Below are 19158 nucleotides of genomic sequence, written 5' to 3'. Positions count from 1 at the left end.
ACAGAAGAAAATGATCATGTTTTTTGCTCGGAGATGTGATCAGAGTGGTGACAATGATTATAGCAAAAAGACATACAATTGGACCAAAAAAGACTGCAAGAGATGAGAGAGAGAAGATAATGCATTTCGCAAAAAAGATCTAGATAACTGTAGCAACAATGCCAGAAGATGCAGAAATTCTTTCATATTCAGATGATATCCATTACATCGGTAACAACTTTCTTATTGTATGGGACTAATATAGAGAGGCATGATACAAATTCTTGAATGCCAGTAATAGTTTAATTTTGTTTGAGCTTACCCTCATCTTACATAGTCCAGAACTTGAATTAGAAGTCTCACATTTTAAATGATATGTGTTTTCTTTTTAAAAAAATCAGATAGGATTTCTGTGATAAAATTGTTTAAGCTTAACTTTAGGTTATATGGCCAACAAGTTGAATTATAAGACTCCTAACATTTCAAATGATGAGTGTTTTAAAATAAATCAGGCAAATCTTCTGATCTGTCTTTACTGCTCATCCTGCCCTGAGAGTTTTCCATTATATTTTGCTCTTTTTTTCTAGATCTGTGTGCTGCAGGTGACCCTAGTCTTGCAGCCTTTGACAGGACACAAGGTAACATTTTACTAGGCCCTTCATCAAATCACAGAAAATGAAAGCACTATTTGATACATGGACCGTCTGACTGAATTCCCATCATACTGTTTTTGGTTATGGATATTGAATGGGTACTAGTATTGGCCCATCCTTCAACATAAGTGTCTCCTGAAATGCAAGTACAAAGAGTAACTAATATTCTAGTGTTTCTTTTAGCATTAGTCTCAAAAATAATGGTTTTCTCAGTCATTGACTTCCTGTGGAATTTCAAAAACAAACATTTACTTATTATCTGCTTATTAATTTTAATAAACAGTTATTAATTTTAATATGACTGCTTATTTTAAAGAAAAGCAATACTACTGCCTTTAAATAGATACTGACATTTTTCTGAGCCTTTGGTCTGCAGATTCAATTATCCAAAGAGGAGATATTTTTAAGAAGAGTGAAGGTCATTATTTTGTTCAGAAGTCTCCACTACTATACTGTATGAGTCAGTGGCTGTGGACATTGACTGCACTACTGGCACTGGCGGTGTGGCAGCTTAAATGACAACAGGGAATTTTTAAAAAATGTATCATGTGTACCTGAGGCAAGAATCTACAAAGTAAGTTGTGACAGATTCTGCTGATGATTCTGCAAAGGAACACTACTTTAAGTTTTAATACCGCAGTGATTCTCAAATATTTCCATTTCCCATAGCCAGCTTTAAATGTTCTGGACTATATTGGGAATTTACTCATTAGTAATAGCATTTACCTCCTTTTAATATCCCTTTGCCTCCCTTTAATAAAGAAATCTATGTAGAGGCCACTACATCAAATAGTGGAACAAACTCCAGTTTTCCTCCTCACAGATTGGCAGCAACTTTTTCCACTTTGTGTGTCTCTGAGTTACTGAAAGGCAGCCTGGACAGCCCATGCCATTTACCATTGGTATAAATGAAGAGAAGCCTTGTCCACATTCACCTGAGGAGGTTAGTCTACAGCAAGTAACTGGCAATTGAGCGAGATCCTGGACAGCTTTCTGGGTAACGTGGTCAGCTGGAGAACATCAGTAGCATTCGGTTTAGAGACAAAGGACAAAAAGAAAAAAAGCACTGCACCATCCAAAAAATGTTTTCAAGTCTTCCACAATTGGTGGTTAGTGGAGATCTAACTGGGATAAGCAAAAAAAAAAATGCCTTCACATTTTAGAGTTGAGTCTGTAGCATTGTTTTGCATTGTAATATTGATCAACCTATAATAAGTTAGATGTTGTGTCAATTGTAACTTATCATGAACTCCATAAGTACTTCCCCAACCAATGAATTATCTTGAAATGTGACTGATATTTCTTATGTATAAAAACATGGATTTGTCAGAAATAACACAGAAAATGTGAGCTCAGGTGGTTGATGCTTGGCCTTTACATACTTATCAATCAGTGGATTGGTTGTCATTATGGAAACTCAACTGTGACCTGTGACATAGGGAGGGTCTCTTCCTAGAAGCATGATATTCCAGAAACAATTTTATAAACAGACATGCAGACCTTGATCCCATTTATCAGCCCAATCAGCCAAAATTCCATAATGGTTGGGTTCACCACGCAACCAATGAGTGATGAGACCCCTCTTTGTGTCACAATTAAGATACCATAATGACAACAACTCAACTGACTGATAGGTATATAAAGGCCAGCCATTCAGAGGACGCACCGTAAGTGAGCAACGTACTGATGATGTCTCCTCGTATGGTGACAAAATATTTGCAAATGGATTACCAAGATCAGAGAACAACTCAACCCAACCATGCAATTTGTCCTCTACCCAGCACTGAACTGACATCCATTTAATATAACAGACATTTTTTTAGTATCATCTATTGTAGAATGAATATTTTATTAAAATAAATCCATGGGTTCTCTTACACCCACAAAAGCAGACAGGAGAAGCTTCAATAACTCATTAAAAACATGGCATCTTTGACAATACAGTACTCCCTCAGGACTGCATTCAATGATCATCTTAGATTAATTCAACAAACTTCCCAAAAAAAGGATTAAAAAGTGAAGTATTTATTAATTGATCAATATTTTATGATGTTAGACTTCAAAAAGAACAGTATAACTGAGTACATTGATGTACCACAAAAGAAATCCCTCAAAACCGGGATTATTGTGTTTACTGACACCCATCATCACACTACCTTATGGTACCTTAAGGGTAGAAAATAAACAACCATTACTTTGTTATACCTCTTCTATATTATTTCATTTCCTTCCTAATGTACACAACCAAAACTTCTACAGTCCCATAAACCTGATGATTATTGGGTTCAACTTCCATAATGGATTTTGATCAGTTTACATATTTTGTAATCTTTGCACTCCCAATTACACACATGAAACTTAAAAATAATGTGCTTTCCTTGCTGAGTGCATTCAGTTAAGGCAAAGGCATACTTTTGTTTTTCTCCCTCTTTGAACAGAGATGTTATAGGAACATGTCTCAGTATAAATGATTCCTGTTTCATTTTTATCTCTTATACTGAAACAACAGGGTTGAAATCAGTCAGCACAGAGTCCATTCAAGAGGCCTTTTCCACAGTGTTTAGCAGGCTGGTAGCGTGCAGAAATGGCCACACATTTGCAAGGTCGGAACCTGCCCGTTGGTGATGCCTGTGGATTTTGTCCCTCTGTAAGTTTAGTTTCCCCTTTATAGACAGGCACTGCTGCTTATTTGACAGGTGGAGCCCACCCCTGCTTGTGACAGGAATAGTTTTCCATTCGGGCAGACGCACACCTCAAAGATGTTCTGTCGAGCAGATGGTGTGGAAGTGTATGAACCCATAGGTAGTCCTGGGTAATTTTATTTTCCTGGCTTCCAAACTGATCTGAGAAGGAAAACAAAATACGTGGTTAAAAAAGTCATCAGACAGGTTTACATGAAATTCTCAAACTCAGAACATCTTCTAAAAAATAATAAAGAATTCTGATCACTGCCAGTGAAGTTTTGCTCCCTTATCCATTTTATACAAAGGATAATGACTTTTGTCTTGTGTTCCTGCACTCACAAATGAAAGTGTAAAGTCAGAATACTGAGAGAATGTTGAACCATCCCTGTGTTAATGAACATAGTCTAAAAGTCATATGCAGATATCAATTCAAATATTAGGTACATTTCTACAGCCCCCATAATCTCCTTGCTTCTTGTACAGGAAGATTAAGATAGATGATAAAGAATGGGGGAACAATTGATTGTGAAGATGACTGGAGAAAGCTTGATAAATTAATAAGAGACTAGGAGGTTAGAATAGACTGCTTAAAATCAAATGTATGAACACTGACACTCCCAATTACATTGCCAACATCCACAGTGAATGTACCGCGCGCGCACGCACACACACACACACCACACACACCACACACACACACACACACACACACACACACACACACACACACACACACCACACACCACACACACACACACACACACACACACACACTTCTCAGAATGTTCAACTTTCCTATTTTCTCTGTATCTGATTGTAACCACCAACTTCTAACCCTCCACAACCCTACTCTTGGCTGCTATACACTGGCAACCTTTCCTCTTTTCTCTGTCCTGATACAGACTCTTGACTTACACCTTTAGCCTCCACAAGTGCTGATAATGCTTACAATATTCATTGTAATTCCAGATCCCAGCGTCTGCAGTCTCTCTTATCTAGATAGCAGTGAGATGTCTGCTGGATATTGGTAATGGCAAAGGATGAGCACTCATTAAGAAATGTGCATAAAGAAGAATTTAGCTGGACAAAATGAGTGCATTCTGGGGATTAAACAAACCCACTGTTTAAGGAATGTTTTAGTGAGTGGAACATGCAAACTATGTGGCAAATACATAATCTCTATGAATCTTTTCTTCATTTTTCAAATAAATTGTTTGGCATTGTACACAGAAGCTAAACATTTCACAATCTGCATTGAAACACAGGATGCCCTCAAAACATTTTTTTCCTCTCCCTTCCACGTGCATGACTCATTTGATTAAGCTTCTACTTTTTGAGACAATCTTGCACTGCTCTTGCTCATGATTGTCTGATGGTCTTGTGTGAATGGGAAGTATTGGAATAGATATTGGCTCTGTACTACAATACGAGGTGGTGGATTAATTACCCAATGCTGTATTGTGTCCAGTTCTATTTCTCTTCAAGTGGTTTTACATCATACCTATCCTACTGAGTCCAGCTTGCTGTTTAGGCCCCTTTACTGGGGAAAAATAAGGCCACTTCTGTGTATTTTACTGTTCTAACTGTTTCTCCGTGTCTGCAAATCAATTTCCATTGCCTCACTCAAAAGAACAAAGGAATTGAACATCTGACAATGAAGTCTGTAGCCACAAAGAGTAGGGAAAAAAAATCATGGTAAATAGAACATAGATTTTGATATTACTGAACAGGCAAGAATGTCGCTGGCTGAGTGCTGGAATGTTGGTGTTAATTTCTGACAATGTCATCCTACTTAATCTAAACAGAGCATGGAAGAGAACTTCAAATCATGACAGAAATTATACAGGAACCACATCTGCCAGAAGGTTTTAAGATTACAGTTTCAGAATGCTGACTTTTACGCAAAAATTTTAAAATGTGATGATTCAAGGGATTTAATAATTTTTTAAATGTTGCAGAATTTAAATAAATAGTTAACACTGTACATTCATTAATTCTCACAGCACTATGCATTTTTTATCTGATAACACCGCACGTTCATTACCTTTGCTTTGGGTAGAAAGGGTACAATGAATGTGTTAATAGCTGCATGTGCCTTGGCTTTATTGAACGCCAGAATGCTGCTCTTAACAATGCTGATAGTGCTCTGCCTTACATCAGTGGTGGCAGGTGTCTAGATTTATTAATGCTGTTAGTGAGGAGCCAAGAGATTCTATCACTCCTGAAGTGAAGTGCTAATCCTCACAATGTGGCTCGGGTTCACGTCTTTGCTGAGTCACAGTTTTAAATCGAGATTCCCATCAAAAATCGCAGGTGTGCTTTCGGCGACCAGTGCGACTGCACGATAAAACAACTCAAGACCCAATAATTAAATAATGAACTTAGCACTGGCATTTGGCATCATTAAATGACATTAGGATCCCTTGCCTTATAAGATGATCTTCAGTAAACACCGGCAAACGGTGCTTCCTATGGACTTTTACAGAAAATGGTGGACAGAAAGCCGAGAAGGCACGGCAGTGTGCCTTTAAGATCCTCAAGGTCACTGGCACTGTGATCCTTATGGATGTGTAGAGGAGGAAAGAAATCCTTTTTACTAAAAGGCCACTCATGACCACATAGAAGAGCATCCAGCAGAAGGTTGTTACAGAGCAGTTCTCACAAAATAACACCTGGAACACTGGGGTATTTCTAGACGAAACACCATGACCTTATCTCAAGGTGAAAGCTTTAACTCGTGTGAAGACACTTCACATATTCTCTTTTTTTGCATGTCATGCCAACACACTGCAGCAAATTCCTCATACATGTAAATGCATATAGAGGTACACACACACACACACACACACACACACACACACACACACACACACACACACACACACACACACACACACACACACACACACACACACACACACACACACACACACACACACACACACACCCCCCCCCCCCCCCCCCCCCTTCCAGATGACCATGCACAGACAGGCACACAAATGTGCAGGAACCAAGTCAGACAACAGTGTCATTATAAAACTTTGAAATATGAGTTCCCTTCTATCTTTGTAGCTAAAATTCCAAGGAGCCAGTGAAGTCCAGTTAGGCCAGTGGAGGTAGTCCTTCTCCTGTTGTATTTTGGGATAGCTCAGGCTCATGTATACAGTAACACAGAAGTCCTGAAATTCCCTGAGATAACAGTGTTGTCTGATCATTCACAATTCCTCCTTTTCTCACTTGGAACAGGATCTGGAGTAATAATTATTTCATTCCCCTTTACATTTGTGTACTGGAAATGATATTAAACAATCTTGAATCTTGAACTTCCCACAGTTGAATGCTCATGAAATGAATCCCTTTATTTGGGACTTATATCTCAGCCCATGACAGGAATGCGTAATTCAGAAATTGAGGGCCTCAATGTCCTTCTCATCCATCTTTAGAATCAGAATCAGAATCAGAATCAGACTTTAATTGCCAAGTACCTGTGCACATACAAGGAATTTACTCAATATATACTCAATGATATATTCCAGACAGAACATAATATTTGACACTATAATAGAGCCTTTAAAGGAGAAAGGGGGCTTTTCTGCGACACAATCAGTCATCCACAGTCTATGCAAAATGTGCGGGATATCTGGATGGGGTTTCTTAATAATATGGCCTCACTTTACAGAAACATTAACTACTTATAGAACAGTTATTTTAATAAATAAATGGCATTGTCTTTCAGCATTGTCAAAATACCAAAATATTAATAATTTTGAAACAACTCAGTACTTTCTTGCTATGGGTACCTTAGAGCTCAGCTTACTTGGCCTAGCCCCTCAGTCCTGACATACCATGCCCACTACCTGCAGCATGGATGGAACCCCAGATGCCCTAGATGTGTGACCTCTTGCTTTAAGTTGCCAACTGCTGTATCCTATTGTGAGAGGCCGCAGTCTGAGCAGCTGGGGTAGGGATGAGATACTGGCCCAGGAAAATGACTGAAGAAGAAACGTTGGCACTCTGAAGAAGAGCTGCACTCATGACATACAGAGTCCGAGGAACTCTCCTGGGAAATAGGTTGTGCCAGTGGCTATGACGGGGGATAATACAACTTCGGTTAAATTTTCAACACTGGTGTGCCAACACTAGAGACCAACCTCTGCAAAATGGGTATCTGCTCCCCTATGATTGTGCATTTGTAAAGTTCAGAATCAACAGCCCACCTCTGGAGCATTCCCAAATAGACTGCAAAGGTTTGTCATTGGACTATCCTTCTTTTCAGAACATAGCCCTGTGAATCACCATCTATCTGGTACAGGAATTCCAAGACATCTGACCAAGCATTGCAAGGAATATTGAGAGGATCATCGGGGTCTCTCTTCCAACCATCAGAGATATTTTCTGGAGCGCTGCACACGCAGGGCACTTAGCATTGTCAATGATTCTTCCCATCCATCCAACAATCTCTTTGACCCCCTACCATCAGGCTGGAGCGTTGTTGCATGGCCAAGTGGCTAAGGTGTTGGTCTAGTGATCTGAAGGTTGCTAGTTCGAGCCTCAGCTGAGGGAGCGTGTTGTGTCCTTGAGCAAGACACTTAACCACACATTGCTCTGCGATGACACCGATGCCGAGCTGTATCGGCCTAGTGCCCTTCCCTTGGACAACATCGGTGGCATGGAGAGGGGAGACTTGCAGCATGGGCAACCAACAATCTCCCATACAACCTTGTCCAGGCCTCAGTCAACATCAAAATTGATGGACAGCCAAAGAGAAAAGAGAGAAGATCAGGCTGGGGGTACAGTAGCATCAGGACAAGAACCATTAGGATGGGGAACAGCTTCTTTTCCCTCAGTCCGCACCCTATTGATCTCCTTGTCACTAAACAGGTCTCATCATGTATGAAGCATCAGTAGCAATATACTGCTTATTTTTTTAAATTGTGTTGTAAACCCACCTGATTATTTGTTAATTTATTTATGGTAATATTAGTTCATGTATTGTGTGAGTTATATGAATTGTGTTGTGCACTTTGGTTTGGATGTTATAATGCACACCCAACTGTGCCAACTTCCAGAATGACGCTCTAACTCTTCTGAGCATGGATAGTTGGATAGCGCCCCCTTTAAAGATTCAGGACCATCTCACAAATTTGATGCCATGTTTTGGCACCGAGATTCAGAATCAGAATTGGGTTTATTATTACCGGTATGTGACGTGAAATTCGTTAATTTAGCAGCACCAGTACAATACAAAACATAATATAGAAAAAGAAGAAAATAATAATAATAAATAAATAACTAAATCAATTACAGTATACATATATTGAATAGATTAATAATTGCACAAAAAAACAGAAATACTATATATTAAAAAAGTGAGGTAGTGTCCAAGGGTTCAATGTCTATTTAGGAATCGGATGGCAGTGAGGAAGAAGCTGTTCCTGAATCGCTTAGTTGTGCCTTCAGCTTCTGTACCTCCTACCCGATGGTAACAGTGAGAAAAGGGCATGTCCTGGGTGCTGAAGGTCCTTAATAATGGACGCTGCCTTTCTGAGACACCGCTCCCTAAAGATGTCCTGAGTACTTTGTAGGCTTGTACCCAAGATAGAGCTGACTAGATTTGCAATCCTCTGCAGCTTCTTTCAGTCCTGCGCAGTAGCCCCCCCCCCCCCCATACCAGACAGTGATGCAGCCTTTCAGAATGCTCTCTGCAGTACATCTATAGAAGTTTTTGAGTGTATTTGTTGACATACTAAATCTCTTCAAACCTCATATGAAGTATAGTCACTGTCTTGTCTTCCTTATAACTGCATCGATATGTTGGGACCAGATTAGATCCTCATAGATCTTGACACCCAGGAACTTGAAACTGCTCACTCTCTCCACTTCTGATCCCTCTGTGAGGATTGGTATGTGTTCCTTCGTCTTACCCTTCCTGAAGTCCACAATCAGCTCTTTCGTCTTACTGACGTTGAGTGCCAGCCAGGTTGTTGCAGCGACACCACTCCACTAACTGGCATATCTCGCTCTTGTATGCCCTCTCGTCGCCATCTGAGATTCTACTAACAATGGTTGTATCATCAGAAAATTTATAGATGGTATTTGAGCTATGCCTAGCCACACAGTCATGGGTATATGTATAGAGAGTAGAGCAGTGCGCTAAGGTGCACGAGTATTGATTGTTAGCAAGGAGGACATGTTATCACCATTCCATACAGATTGTGGTCTTCCAGTTAGAAAGTCGAGGATCCAATTGCAGAGGGAGGTACAGAGGCCCAGGTACTGTAACTTCTCAATCAGGATTGTGGGAATGATGGTATTAAATGCTGAGCTACTGTCGAACAGCATTCTGACATAGGTGTTTGTGTTGTCTAGGTGGTCTAAAGTCATGTAAAGAGTCATTGAGATCACATCTGCTGTTGATCTATTGTGGCAATAGGCAAATTGCAGTGGGTCCAGGTCCTTGCTGAGGCCGGAGTTCATTCTAGTCATGACCAACCTCTCAAAGCATTTCATCATCGTAGATGTGAGTGCTATCATGTGATAGTCATTAAGGCAGCTCACATTATTCTTCTTAGGCACTGGTATAATTGTTGCCTTTTTGAAGCAAGTGGGAACTTCAACCCGTAGCAGCGAGAGGTTGAAAATGTTCTTGAATACTCCTGACAGTTGGTTGTTATGGGTTTTTAGAGCCTCACCAGGTACTCCATCAGGACCTTCTGCCTTGCGAGGGTTCACTCTCTTTAAAGACAACCTAACATCGGCCTCTGAGCCTCTGAGATCACAGAGTCATCAGTTACAGCAAGGATCTTCACAGTTTTAGTGGTATTCTCACTTTCAAAGTGGGCATTGAAGGCATTGAGCTCGTCTGGTATTTCATCAGCATTTCAGGAGCACCTGAATGGAGGTTTAGTGCTCAATCATAAGCTCAACTTGGGTTATCGCCACTGTAACTTGGGTTTCAGTCTCATACCGTGTCTCAATCCTAGCTTCAGATGCTCTAGCGCTTGGGTTCCCTCATCAAGCTCTCTCATCATACTGGAGAAATGTTGTTTCATTTGGCAGTATAATGGCAGTACAGTTGAATGACAATAAAATTAACTTGAACTTGATATGCACTCCTGCTCTGACAGGGGAATGACTGACCCAAGTTTGCAGAAAACTTGATCACTGGACAAAATTCTGTGTGCAGTCTGTGCAATAAATTAAAATATGAGCAAGCCACTTCAAGACTGAAACTGGCCAGTCAGATTTCCCTTCCAGAATGATTCATTCAGGAATCCACAAAAGTAAGAACTTATCAAACTGCTGTTAGACTCAGAGTTTTGCCATGTCAAAACAACTGTATTGTAAAAAATTGATGACAAGGATTAAATAAATTGATCAATTTATTTCAGTATTTTCCTTACATGTGTCAGACTATTTATAGTTTTCTCTTTCTTAAGAAGTGGGTTTTATGAATGGAGAGTGTGCGGATAATTTGATTAACTATGTTAGTACAGTCTAATACAATGGATTTTATTAACTGAGACAGTGTATGGTTTTTAAGAATGAAGCTTGGATTTGGATTTTTCTAATTGAAAGTGCCAGTCCATTTTGTTAACTGAGGATGTGCAATGGATCTCCTGAACAGACAGAGTGGAATAAGTTCTATTATCTGAAGGACAAAATAGACTTTATTAACTGAGAAAGTTTAGTGTAGTGGATTTTAATAACAAAAACCGCACAGTGGATTTTATATTTTAAGCAAGTGCAGTGGGTTGCATTAACGAAGACAGTATTCTGATTTTTGTTTATTGAGGTGGTGTTGAGTGTTTTATTTACTGAGGAAGTGCTGTAGATGCTTTCAACAGATGGAGTGCACTGGATTTTATGAAATAAGGCAGTGTGGTTGGATTATTATCTGAAGTAATATTATTGGTTTTATAAAATGAGGGAGCACAGTGGATTTTATGAAATGAGAGAATGCTCTGGGACTTTAATTAATGAATCAGCACTATAAATCTGTGCATTTTCTTAACAAAGGAAATGGAGTATGTTTTATTAATTCAGGGATTACAGTAGATTTTCAAAAGGAGTGTGGTGCATTTTATTAACTGTGGGATCATTCAGCATTTTATTAACTGAGGTCCACTTTATTAGTTGAGTGAGTATCAGCTGAGAGTAGAGTAGTTTATTTAGTTGAGGGAGGCCAGTGCACATCATTAAGTGAGGGATGATAATGGAATAATTAAACTGAGAAAATGCACTACTATATTCATTCAACTAAGAGTTATTAGTAGCAATATTTTATTGGATAAGGATGTGCAGTGCACTTCATAAAGTATTCAGTGAAATTTATTATAATAAATGCAGTGCAGAGGAATTTTCTCTATTTGTCACATGTACATGGAAACATACAGTGAAATCCATTGTTTGCATCAGATCAAATCGGTGAGGATTGTGCTGGGCAGCTTGCAGGTATTTCCATGCTTCCAGCCCCAACACAGCATGCTTACAAGTTGCTAACCCTAATCATACATTTTAAGAATTTGGAAGGAAACCCACATGGTCATGGGGAGAATGTACAAACTCCATACAGCAATCGGAACCGAACCCCAATCTGACAGCTGGCACTGTAATAGTGTTACACTAACCATTACACTACTGTGCCACCTTACTGTAATGAGCAATGCATTTGATTAACTGAAGGATCCCAGTGAGACTATGTGAAGGAAACTATATAAGGAATTGTTGAAACATAAAGAAGAAGAACATAAAGAAGTTTTCTCAACAGAACTTCTGGGATTCAGCTGTCCAGACAATTTCCAAGTCAGTTCACCAGAGTAAGAACTTTCAAAGGTGAAAGTTGGGGCATATACTGGTTGGGGCATTCTGGAGTTCCAAGTTCAATTCCAGCACCATCTGTAAAGAGCTTTTATGTTCTCCCTATGACCGGTTTAAGATGGATGCTACCAAAGATGGGTGTCAGCTTCCTGGCAGTCCATAAAGCAAGAAATGCATTTAAATACTTTATTAATAATACTTTCTCTATGGAAAATTGTGGTGAGCGACCAGTGCAAACAATGAAAAGGCGAGTGAAGACGAGGCTGACCCGAGAGTCAAGGCGTACAGGTGTGAGATGGAGTCGGAGTGAGATTGAGGCATGTTTGGGAGGGAGTCGCGGTCGGAGATGAAGTTGGAGTGAGCAGACCAGAGGAGTTTTGGAGCCCATCCATCTGAATCGATAGCGAGGTTGGATCGATCTAAGTGCTGGGACGATTTGGAAAGGTCGGGTATGGACATCTGGGTCCAGGCCCAGAATGCATCAATGTGACGTAGCCTGGGTACTAGTGTGAGGGACCATCCGCTGCCTTGACAATCTAAACGCTGGGCTGGATGGATCAAAAAGGTCCGGTGTCAGGGACCAGCGGCGAGGGTCGATCCAGTTCTGCTCGCTGCTCTGCAACATTTATTCTGCTCACTGAGGCTGAGCTGTGGTCTGCTCAGACTGTCGTGTCTGCGAGCTTCGTGGAAATTTGCCCAGGCGTGTGATGAACTAAGGCTGAGGCTGTGATCCTGCTCCGGGTTTCGTGTACGTGGACTCACTTTAGTTCTGACTGCTGTTTGCATGACGTGTGTTTTTTTTTCCTCTGTGCATTGGGTGTTTGTTAGTCCTTTTTTTAAATGGGTTTCTTTTGTGGCAGCCTGTAAGGAGGCAAATCTCAAGGTTGCATAACTTTGATTTCCTTCAGGTGCTCTGGTTTCCTCCCACAGTTCAAAGAAGCACCAGTTAGAAGGTAACTTGGTCATTGTAAATAATCCTTTGATTAGGCCAGGGTTAATTAGGTGTATTGCTGGCTGCATGGTTCACTGGGCCGGGAAGGCCTGTCCCACACTGTATCTCTAAATAAAACAAACAAGCTGAAAAGGAACAGTTTGCATCAATTAGCTGTCATGTGTGTGATTTTCAATGATAAGGCTCCTAACTGACCCTGATGTGTCCCAACACATATTGTGCGGCGGCACAGTAGCTAGCACAACACTTGACAGTACCAGTGACCTGGGATCAATTCCTGCCACTGACTGTAAGGAGTTTGTATGTTCTCCCTGTGACTGTGTGGGCTTCCAGTTGGTTGGTTAATCAGTCATTGTAAATTGTTTCATGATTAGACTAAGGTTAAATTTGGTGTTTTGGGGTAGTGTGACCTTGAAGGGCAAAAAAAGACCGATTCCGTGCTGTATCTCAATAAAAAAAAAAGCAAAATGAAGTGAGGTGGGATGTACAAAGCATTAAAATTATTTTAGGAAGCAGCAGGTATACATTTGAGTGATTATAGTTGGTTAAGAATGGTGTGTCATAAGCTATTTGGTCATTACAATGTTTGTTATACATAATATTGTCATATTGATATTGTCATTTAAAGTAAAATTGGATAGGTACATGGACATGAAAGGAATGGAGAGTTATGGGCTGAGTGCAGGTCAGTGGGACTAGGTGAGAGTAAGCGTTTGGCATGGACTAGAAGGGCCAAGATGGCCTGTTTCCGTGCTGTAATTGTTATATGGTTATATTGATTGAGGAAGAAGAAACAAATTTAAGGTACGAGGCTTTGATGCAGCTGGAGAGCTCAGGAAGAACTACAGTAAATAGAAAATTCTTACATGAAGGTGTATAGTGAATCTTATAAAGTAAATGAATATATGTAGCTGAATTTGGTGAGGTAGGAGATGTTATTAATTGCACATTTGCAGGGGAAAGGTTTATTAACTGTGTTAGCTGGATTTATTAATGGGTAGAGTGCAGTGGATATTTTTTACTTGAACAAGTGCAGTGAGCTTTATTATCTGAGAAACCAATGGCTATTTTCTTAACTGGGGGGATGCTGTGAAATTTGTTCCGAGTATCTGACTTCACTGTGAGAATGGAATAGATTTTATTGACTGAGGAAATCCTTTCGGATCTTAGCAATGGAAAAATTTCAGTTCATTTTATTAATTGAAGAAGTGTCCCACATTTTATTAACTGAGGGAATGCTGTGGATTTTGTTCTGAAGGAGAGGAATGGATATTATCGACTGGAACGATGAAGTGGAAATTATTAATTTAAGGAGTTCTATGGACTTTATTAACTGAAAAGAGTATTGTTACACTTTTTATTAGCTAAAGGGAAGCAGCAGGATTTTTTTTGAGTAAATGAATACTATATATTTTTTATTAACTGAGTGGAGTGAATTTTATAAACCCAGGGAATGCCGTCAACCTAATTAACTGATGGAATGTATTTTATTAACTGAAGGAGTCATTGGCTCAAAAAGAACAATGAAGGAGATCAAGTGAGGGAGTGCAATGTATATTTACAATTGTGGGTGTACAGTGAATTATATTAACCAATGGAGTTTTGTGGACTTTATTGAATAATATAGTCTTCTGTATTTTAGTAATTTAGGAGAACAGTGTATTTTATTAGCCATAGGAAACTTTTATATGGTGCTACAGCACAGAAACAGGCCAAAAATTCCATGGCAACCTGGTCTCCTGTCCAGTCCCATTGACCATAGTACTCCACACCCCTTCCATCCATGCATTATCCAAACTTCTCTTAAAAGTTGCAATCGAACCTGGATCCACCACTTCTTCTGGCAGCTTGCTCTATAATTGCACCACGCTCTGAGTGAAGATGCCTCCCCTCAGGTTTGCTTTAAATATTTTAGTTTTCACCTTTGACCTCTAGTTCTAGTCTCACCCAACCTTGTTTGCATTTACCCTGTCTACAGCTCTCATAATTTTGTATACCTCTATCAAATCTTCCCTCATTCTCCTAGGCTCCACGAAATAAATAACCTGTTCAAACTTTCCCTGTTACTCGGGTTCTCAAGTCTTGGAAACATCCTTATAAATTTTCTCTGTACTCTTTCAAACTTTTTTGATATCTTTCCGGTAGGTAGGTGACAAGAACTGCACACAATACTCTGAATTAGGCTTCACCAGTGTCTTATGCTACTTCAACATAACATCCAAGCTCGTGTACCAATACTTTGATTTATGAAACACAATGTTCTAAAAGCTCTCTTTAGCACCCTATCTACCTATGATGCCACGTTCAAGAAATTATGGATCCGTATTCCCAAATCCCTCTGTTGTATCACACTCCTCATTGCCCTACAGTTCACTATGTAAGTCCTACCCGATTTGTCTTCCCAAAGTGCAGCACCTCAGACTTGTCTACATTGAATTCCACTTGCCACTTCTTAGCTTATTTTTCCAATTGGCCCAGATCCCGCTGCAAGCTTTGATAGTCTTCCTTGTTGCGTCTCAGAGTCACCCACAAATTTGCTGATCCAATTCATTGAACGTCTGGATCATTGGTACGGATGCCCAACAACAATGGATCCAGCAGCAACCCCTGTGGCACACTGTTAATCACAGGCCTTCAGTCAGAGAGGAAACCATCTACTACCACTCTCTGGCTTCTTCTGCTAAGACAATGATAAAATAGTACAGGGGATTTCATTAGTATTGTTTTACCCACTCATTGGTTAGACCTACACTTCATGCCCATCACAATTGCACAGAGCTGCTCTGTTGAACCACAGAGTTCACCGTGATCAAGGGCACATCCAGAGCCTAGCTAGACAGGAAGCTCCAGCATGAAGATCCAGCACTGATGAAGGAAATTGTAATGATTTGTAAAGATGCAAGCTTCAGTGGGGAATTTGCCGGAAGTGGCATTTCTGGTCAATTGGCCACTTACCGTCCTTGGCAGGAAAAGCCATGGCTTGGTGGGGTGTTTTCAAAGAAACCTAGCAAGATGCTGAAATTCTCCTGCTTGTCTAAGTTACATCATGTTATATTTACCTGTTAACCCTGTGGTGTTGATCTATCATTGCTAATCAACATCTCAGTATCAAAATCCTCACCCTTGTTTGTACCTTCATGCATGGGGATAGAGAGGTTGATTCTACAGATTGACAGCCTAATTTAGATGAGAGTTGAAGTTCAAAAGTAGGACATCAGCTGGCTGCATGTTTTAGGACAGGAATTGATCTCCATTCTTGTGCAAGTCTGTGCTATCCAATTTCACCCTTCACCATTGTACAACTTTTTCAAATGAATTAGATTCATTCACTCACTTCACCATCTTCGGATTCCAACTTCAGTTCCGTTCGACAAACTGCTTCCATGTTACCTGCCTCTGCTTCGATAACGACTCCTTTCGGTGCCTCCAGTATAAGCGAGCGCGTGGGTGATTCTAACCTAGGGTCAAAAAATGACACTGGTAGTTAGTGTTTATCACTTGTCCTTCATCAGAGAATTGGTGGTGAATACATCTTGCAAACTCTCACTTGACAATCTACTTTAATGAGATAAATTCAATGGTTACAGTTTTTATCAAGGTTGGCGGGGGAACCTATCAGTCACAATGCTGGATGATGGATGCATAACATCGATAAGGTATTTTAATTTGTTTGACAATATGTTGATTAAAAGGTAATGTTATGGTAGTAGGTGGTTATCAAATAGGTATAAATGATTGAATAATATGATACATTCACAGTCTTACAAGTTTCCACATTTATTTGAATGTGTAGATCTTCATCTTAAGAGCAAGTAACATTCCCAGGCTGTTAAATCTGTCCAAACTGAAGGTGGAGAAGGCTTATTGAAACCTGTCTCAAATCTGAATGCTGGAAGAACAGATAGCCAAGAGAAAGGAATGCAGATCATCTGATTTGAGTTAATTCAGAATCTGGTTTAATATCACTGGCATGTGCCATTAAATACATTGTTTTTTTGGCACCAGTCCATTGTGATACATAATAGTAATAATAAAAAACTATAAATTACAATAAGTATATATAAAAAAATAAATTTAACAGTGCAAGAAGGGAGCAAAAAAAAGAGTGAGATGGTATTCACTGTCCATTCAGAAATCTGATGGTGGCAGGAGGGCGGGGGAAAGAAGCTGTTCTGAAATGCTGAGTCTGTCTTCAGACTCCTGGACCACTTTTTGAGGCATTGTCTTTTGAAGGTGTTCTCAGTGCTGGACAGGCTAGTGCCCATGATGGACTGGCTGAGTTAACAACTTTCTGCAGCTTTTCCGATCCTGTGCACTGGCCGCTCCATACCAGATGGCGATGCAACTAGTTAGAATGCTCTCCACAGTACATCTCTAGACATTTTCAAGAGTCTTTGGTGATATACCAAGTTTCCTCGAACTCCTAATGAAATATAGCTATTGTTGTGTCTTCTTTGTAATTGCACCAGTATTTTTGGCCCACGACTTGTTGACACCCAGGAACTTGAAGCTGCTCACCCTTTCCACCGCTGATCCCTCAGTGAAGACCATTGTGTCCTCCCCTTCTTGAAGTCCACAATCAATTCCTTAGTCTTGCAAGGTTGACACCACTCAATCAGCTGATCTACCTCGCTCCTGTATCACCATCTGAAATTCAGCCAGCAATAGTTCTACCATTGGCAAATTTATAGATGCCGTTTGAGGTGTGTCTATCCACATAGTGGTGGGTGCAGAGGGAGTAGAGCAGTGGGCTAAGCACACATCCTTGAGGTGTGCCAGTGCTGATTTCAGCAAGGAGGAGACGTTCTTTCTGACCTGCACTGACAATGTCTCCTGATGAGGAAGCCAAGGATCCAGTCACAGAGAGAGGTACAGAGGCCCAGGATTTGGAGCTTGTTGATTAGAACTAAAAGTATTGTTGTGTTGAATGCTGAACTTTAATCAATAAGCAGCAGCCTGATGCAGGTGTTGCTATTGTCTAGGTATTCCAAGGCAGAGTGGAGAGCCAGCGAGATTACATCGACTATAGACCTGTGTGGCAACTGCACAGGGTCCAGGTGATTGCTTATGCAGGAGTTGATTCTGGCCATGACCAACCTCTCAAAGCATTTCATCACAGTAATGGGAGTGCAAATGGGTGATAGTCATTGATGAGATAATCTTGCACCCTGCTTTTTTATGGACACTGGTATGATTGCACCCGTTTGAAGTAGGTAGGAACCTCCAGCTGCAGCAGTGAGAGATTGAAGGTGCCCTTGAACACTCTTGCCAGTTGGTTGGTGCAGGTTTTCAGTGTCCTGCCAGGTTCACCATCAGGGCCTGACACCTTCAGTAACTTTAAAAGTATTTAATTGTTTTAAAGTGTGTGACAGTGTTTTTTGTTGTTAAAATTAAAAGGAAACAAAATGGGTTTGATTTTCATTTTGTAATAGCTCCTGAGTGTTCCTTTTGTGGAACTCAAATACATTCAGAGAAAGAAAAAGACAGCTTCATAGTCACTGAGTCTCAGAGCGGAGTCTCAACAGCTGTAAACATTGTTAAGTGCTGGGCATTTCCAATCAGTGCAAGATGGCAGCTGGGAAGATAGTGTGGGGAGAAATAAATAACGTGGTCAAAAGTGGATGAGTCAGCTCAGGTAACCTGCTCCTCATCTGAAGATCTGCCCTTATGTCTCCTAGCAGTCAGAAATGGAAACCCTGGGAAGACTGATTCTGACTCTGTGTCCTATTGCTGTTGAGAGTGTTGGCAAAACTGCGAAGGATAAAGGGCAAGGCTCCCCAGTGGTGCTGAGAAGATAAATCCTCTAATATGCAAGTGAGCAACTGATGTTCTGCAGCAGATCCAGCAGCCAATCTGGCTGCTGCTTGGCAGTCAGTGCTATGACTGCCTCACAAGGGAAATAACTGAGGGGCACACGAGCTAGTATATTTTGTGGCCTGGGGAAGTAGAGTGCTGGTGGCAAATGCACTCCTCTGACATCCACAAGAATGATCAATGCCAATATCCCATCAGGAATTTCTCTTCTCCTAATCGTTTCCCCGCCACTCTCTGTAATTAGAAACTCAGATGG

General features: G+C 40.4%; 1 protein-coding gene across 1 annotated transcript in view; it reads right to left on the bottom strand.

Moving 5' to 3' along the window:
- Nucleotides 1-2444: 2444 nt before the first annotated feature.
- Nucleotides 2445-19158, bottom strand: part of sgcd (sarcoglycan, delta (dystrophin-associated glycoprotein)) — a 574429-nt gene continuing 557715 nt past the window's right edge. Inside the window, 3 exon segments of the mRNA XM_073067274.1 lie at nucleotides 2445-3444; nucleotides 3446-3475; nucleotides 16423-16546. Coding sequence (XP_072923375.1) covers nucleotides 3298-3444; nucleotides 3446-3475; nucleotides 16423-16546 — 301 coding nt within the window. The 3' untranslated portion in view covers nucleotides 2445-3297.

The sequence above is a fragment of the Hemitrygon akajei genome, chromosome 15 (assembly GCF_048418815.1).
Source record: "Hemitrygon akajei chromosome 15, sHemAka1.3, whole genome shotgun sequence".
In the NCBI taxonomy this organism is placed as follows: Eukaryota; Metazoa; Chordata; class Chondrichthyes; order Myliobatiformes; family Dasyatidae; genus Hemitrygon; species Hemitrygon akajei.
The sequence above is the reverse complement of the archived record's forward strand: the minus strand, read 5'-3'. Positions and strand labels throughout refer to the sequence as shown.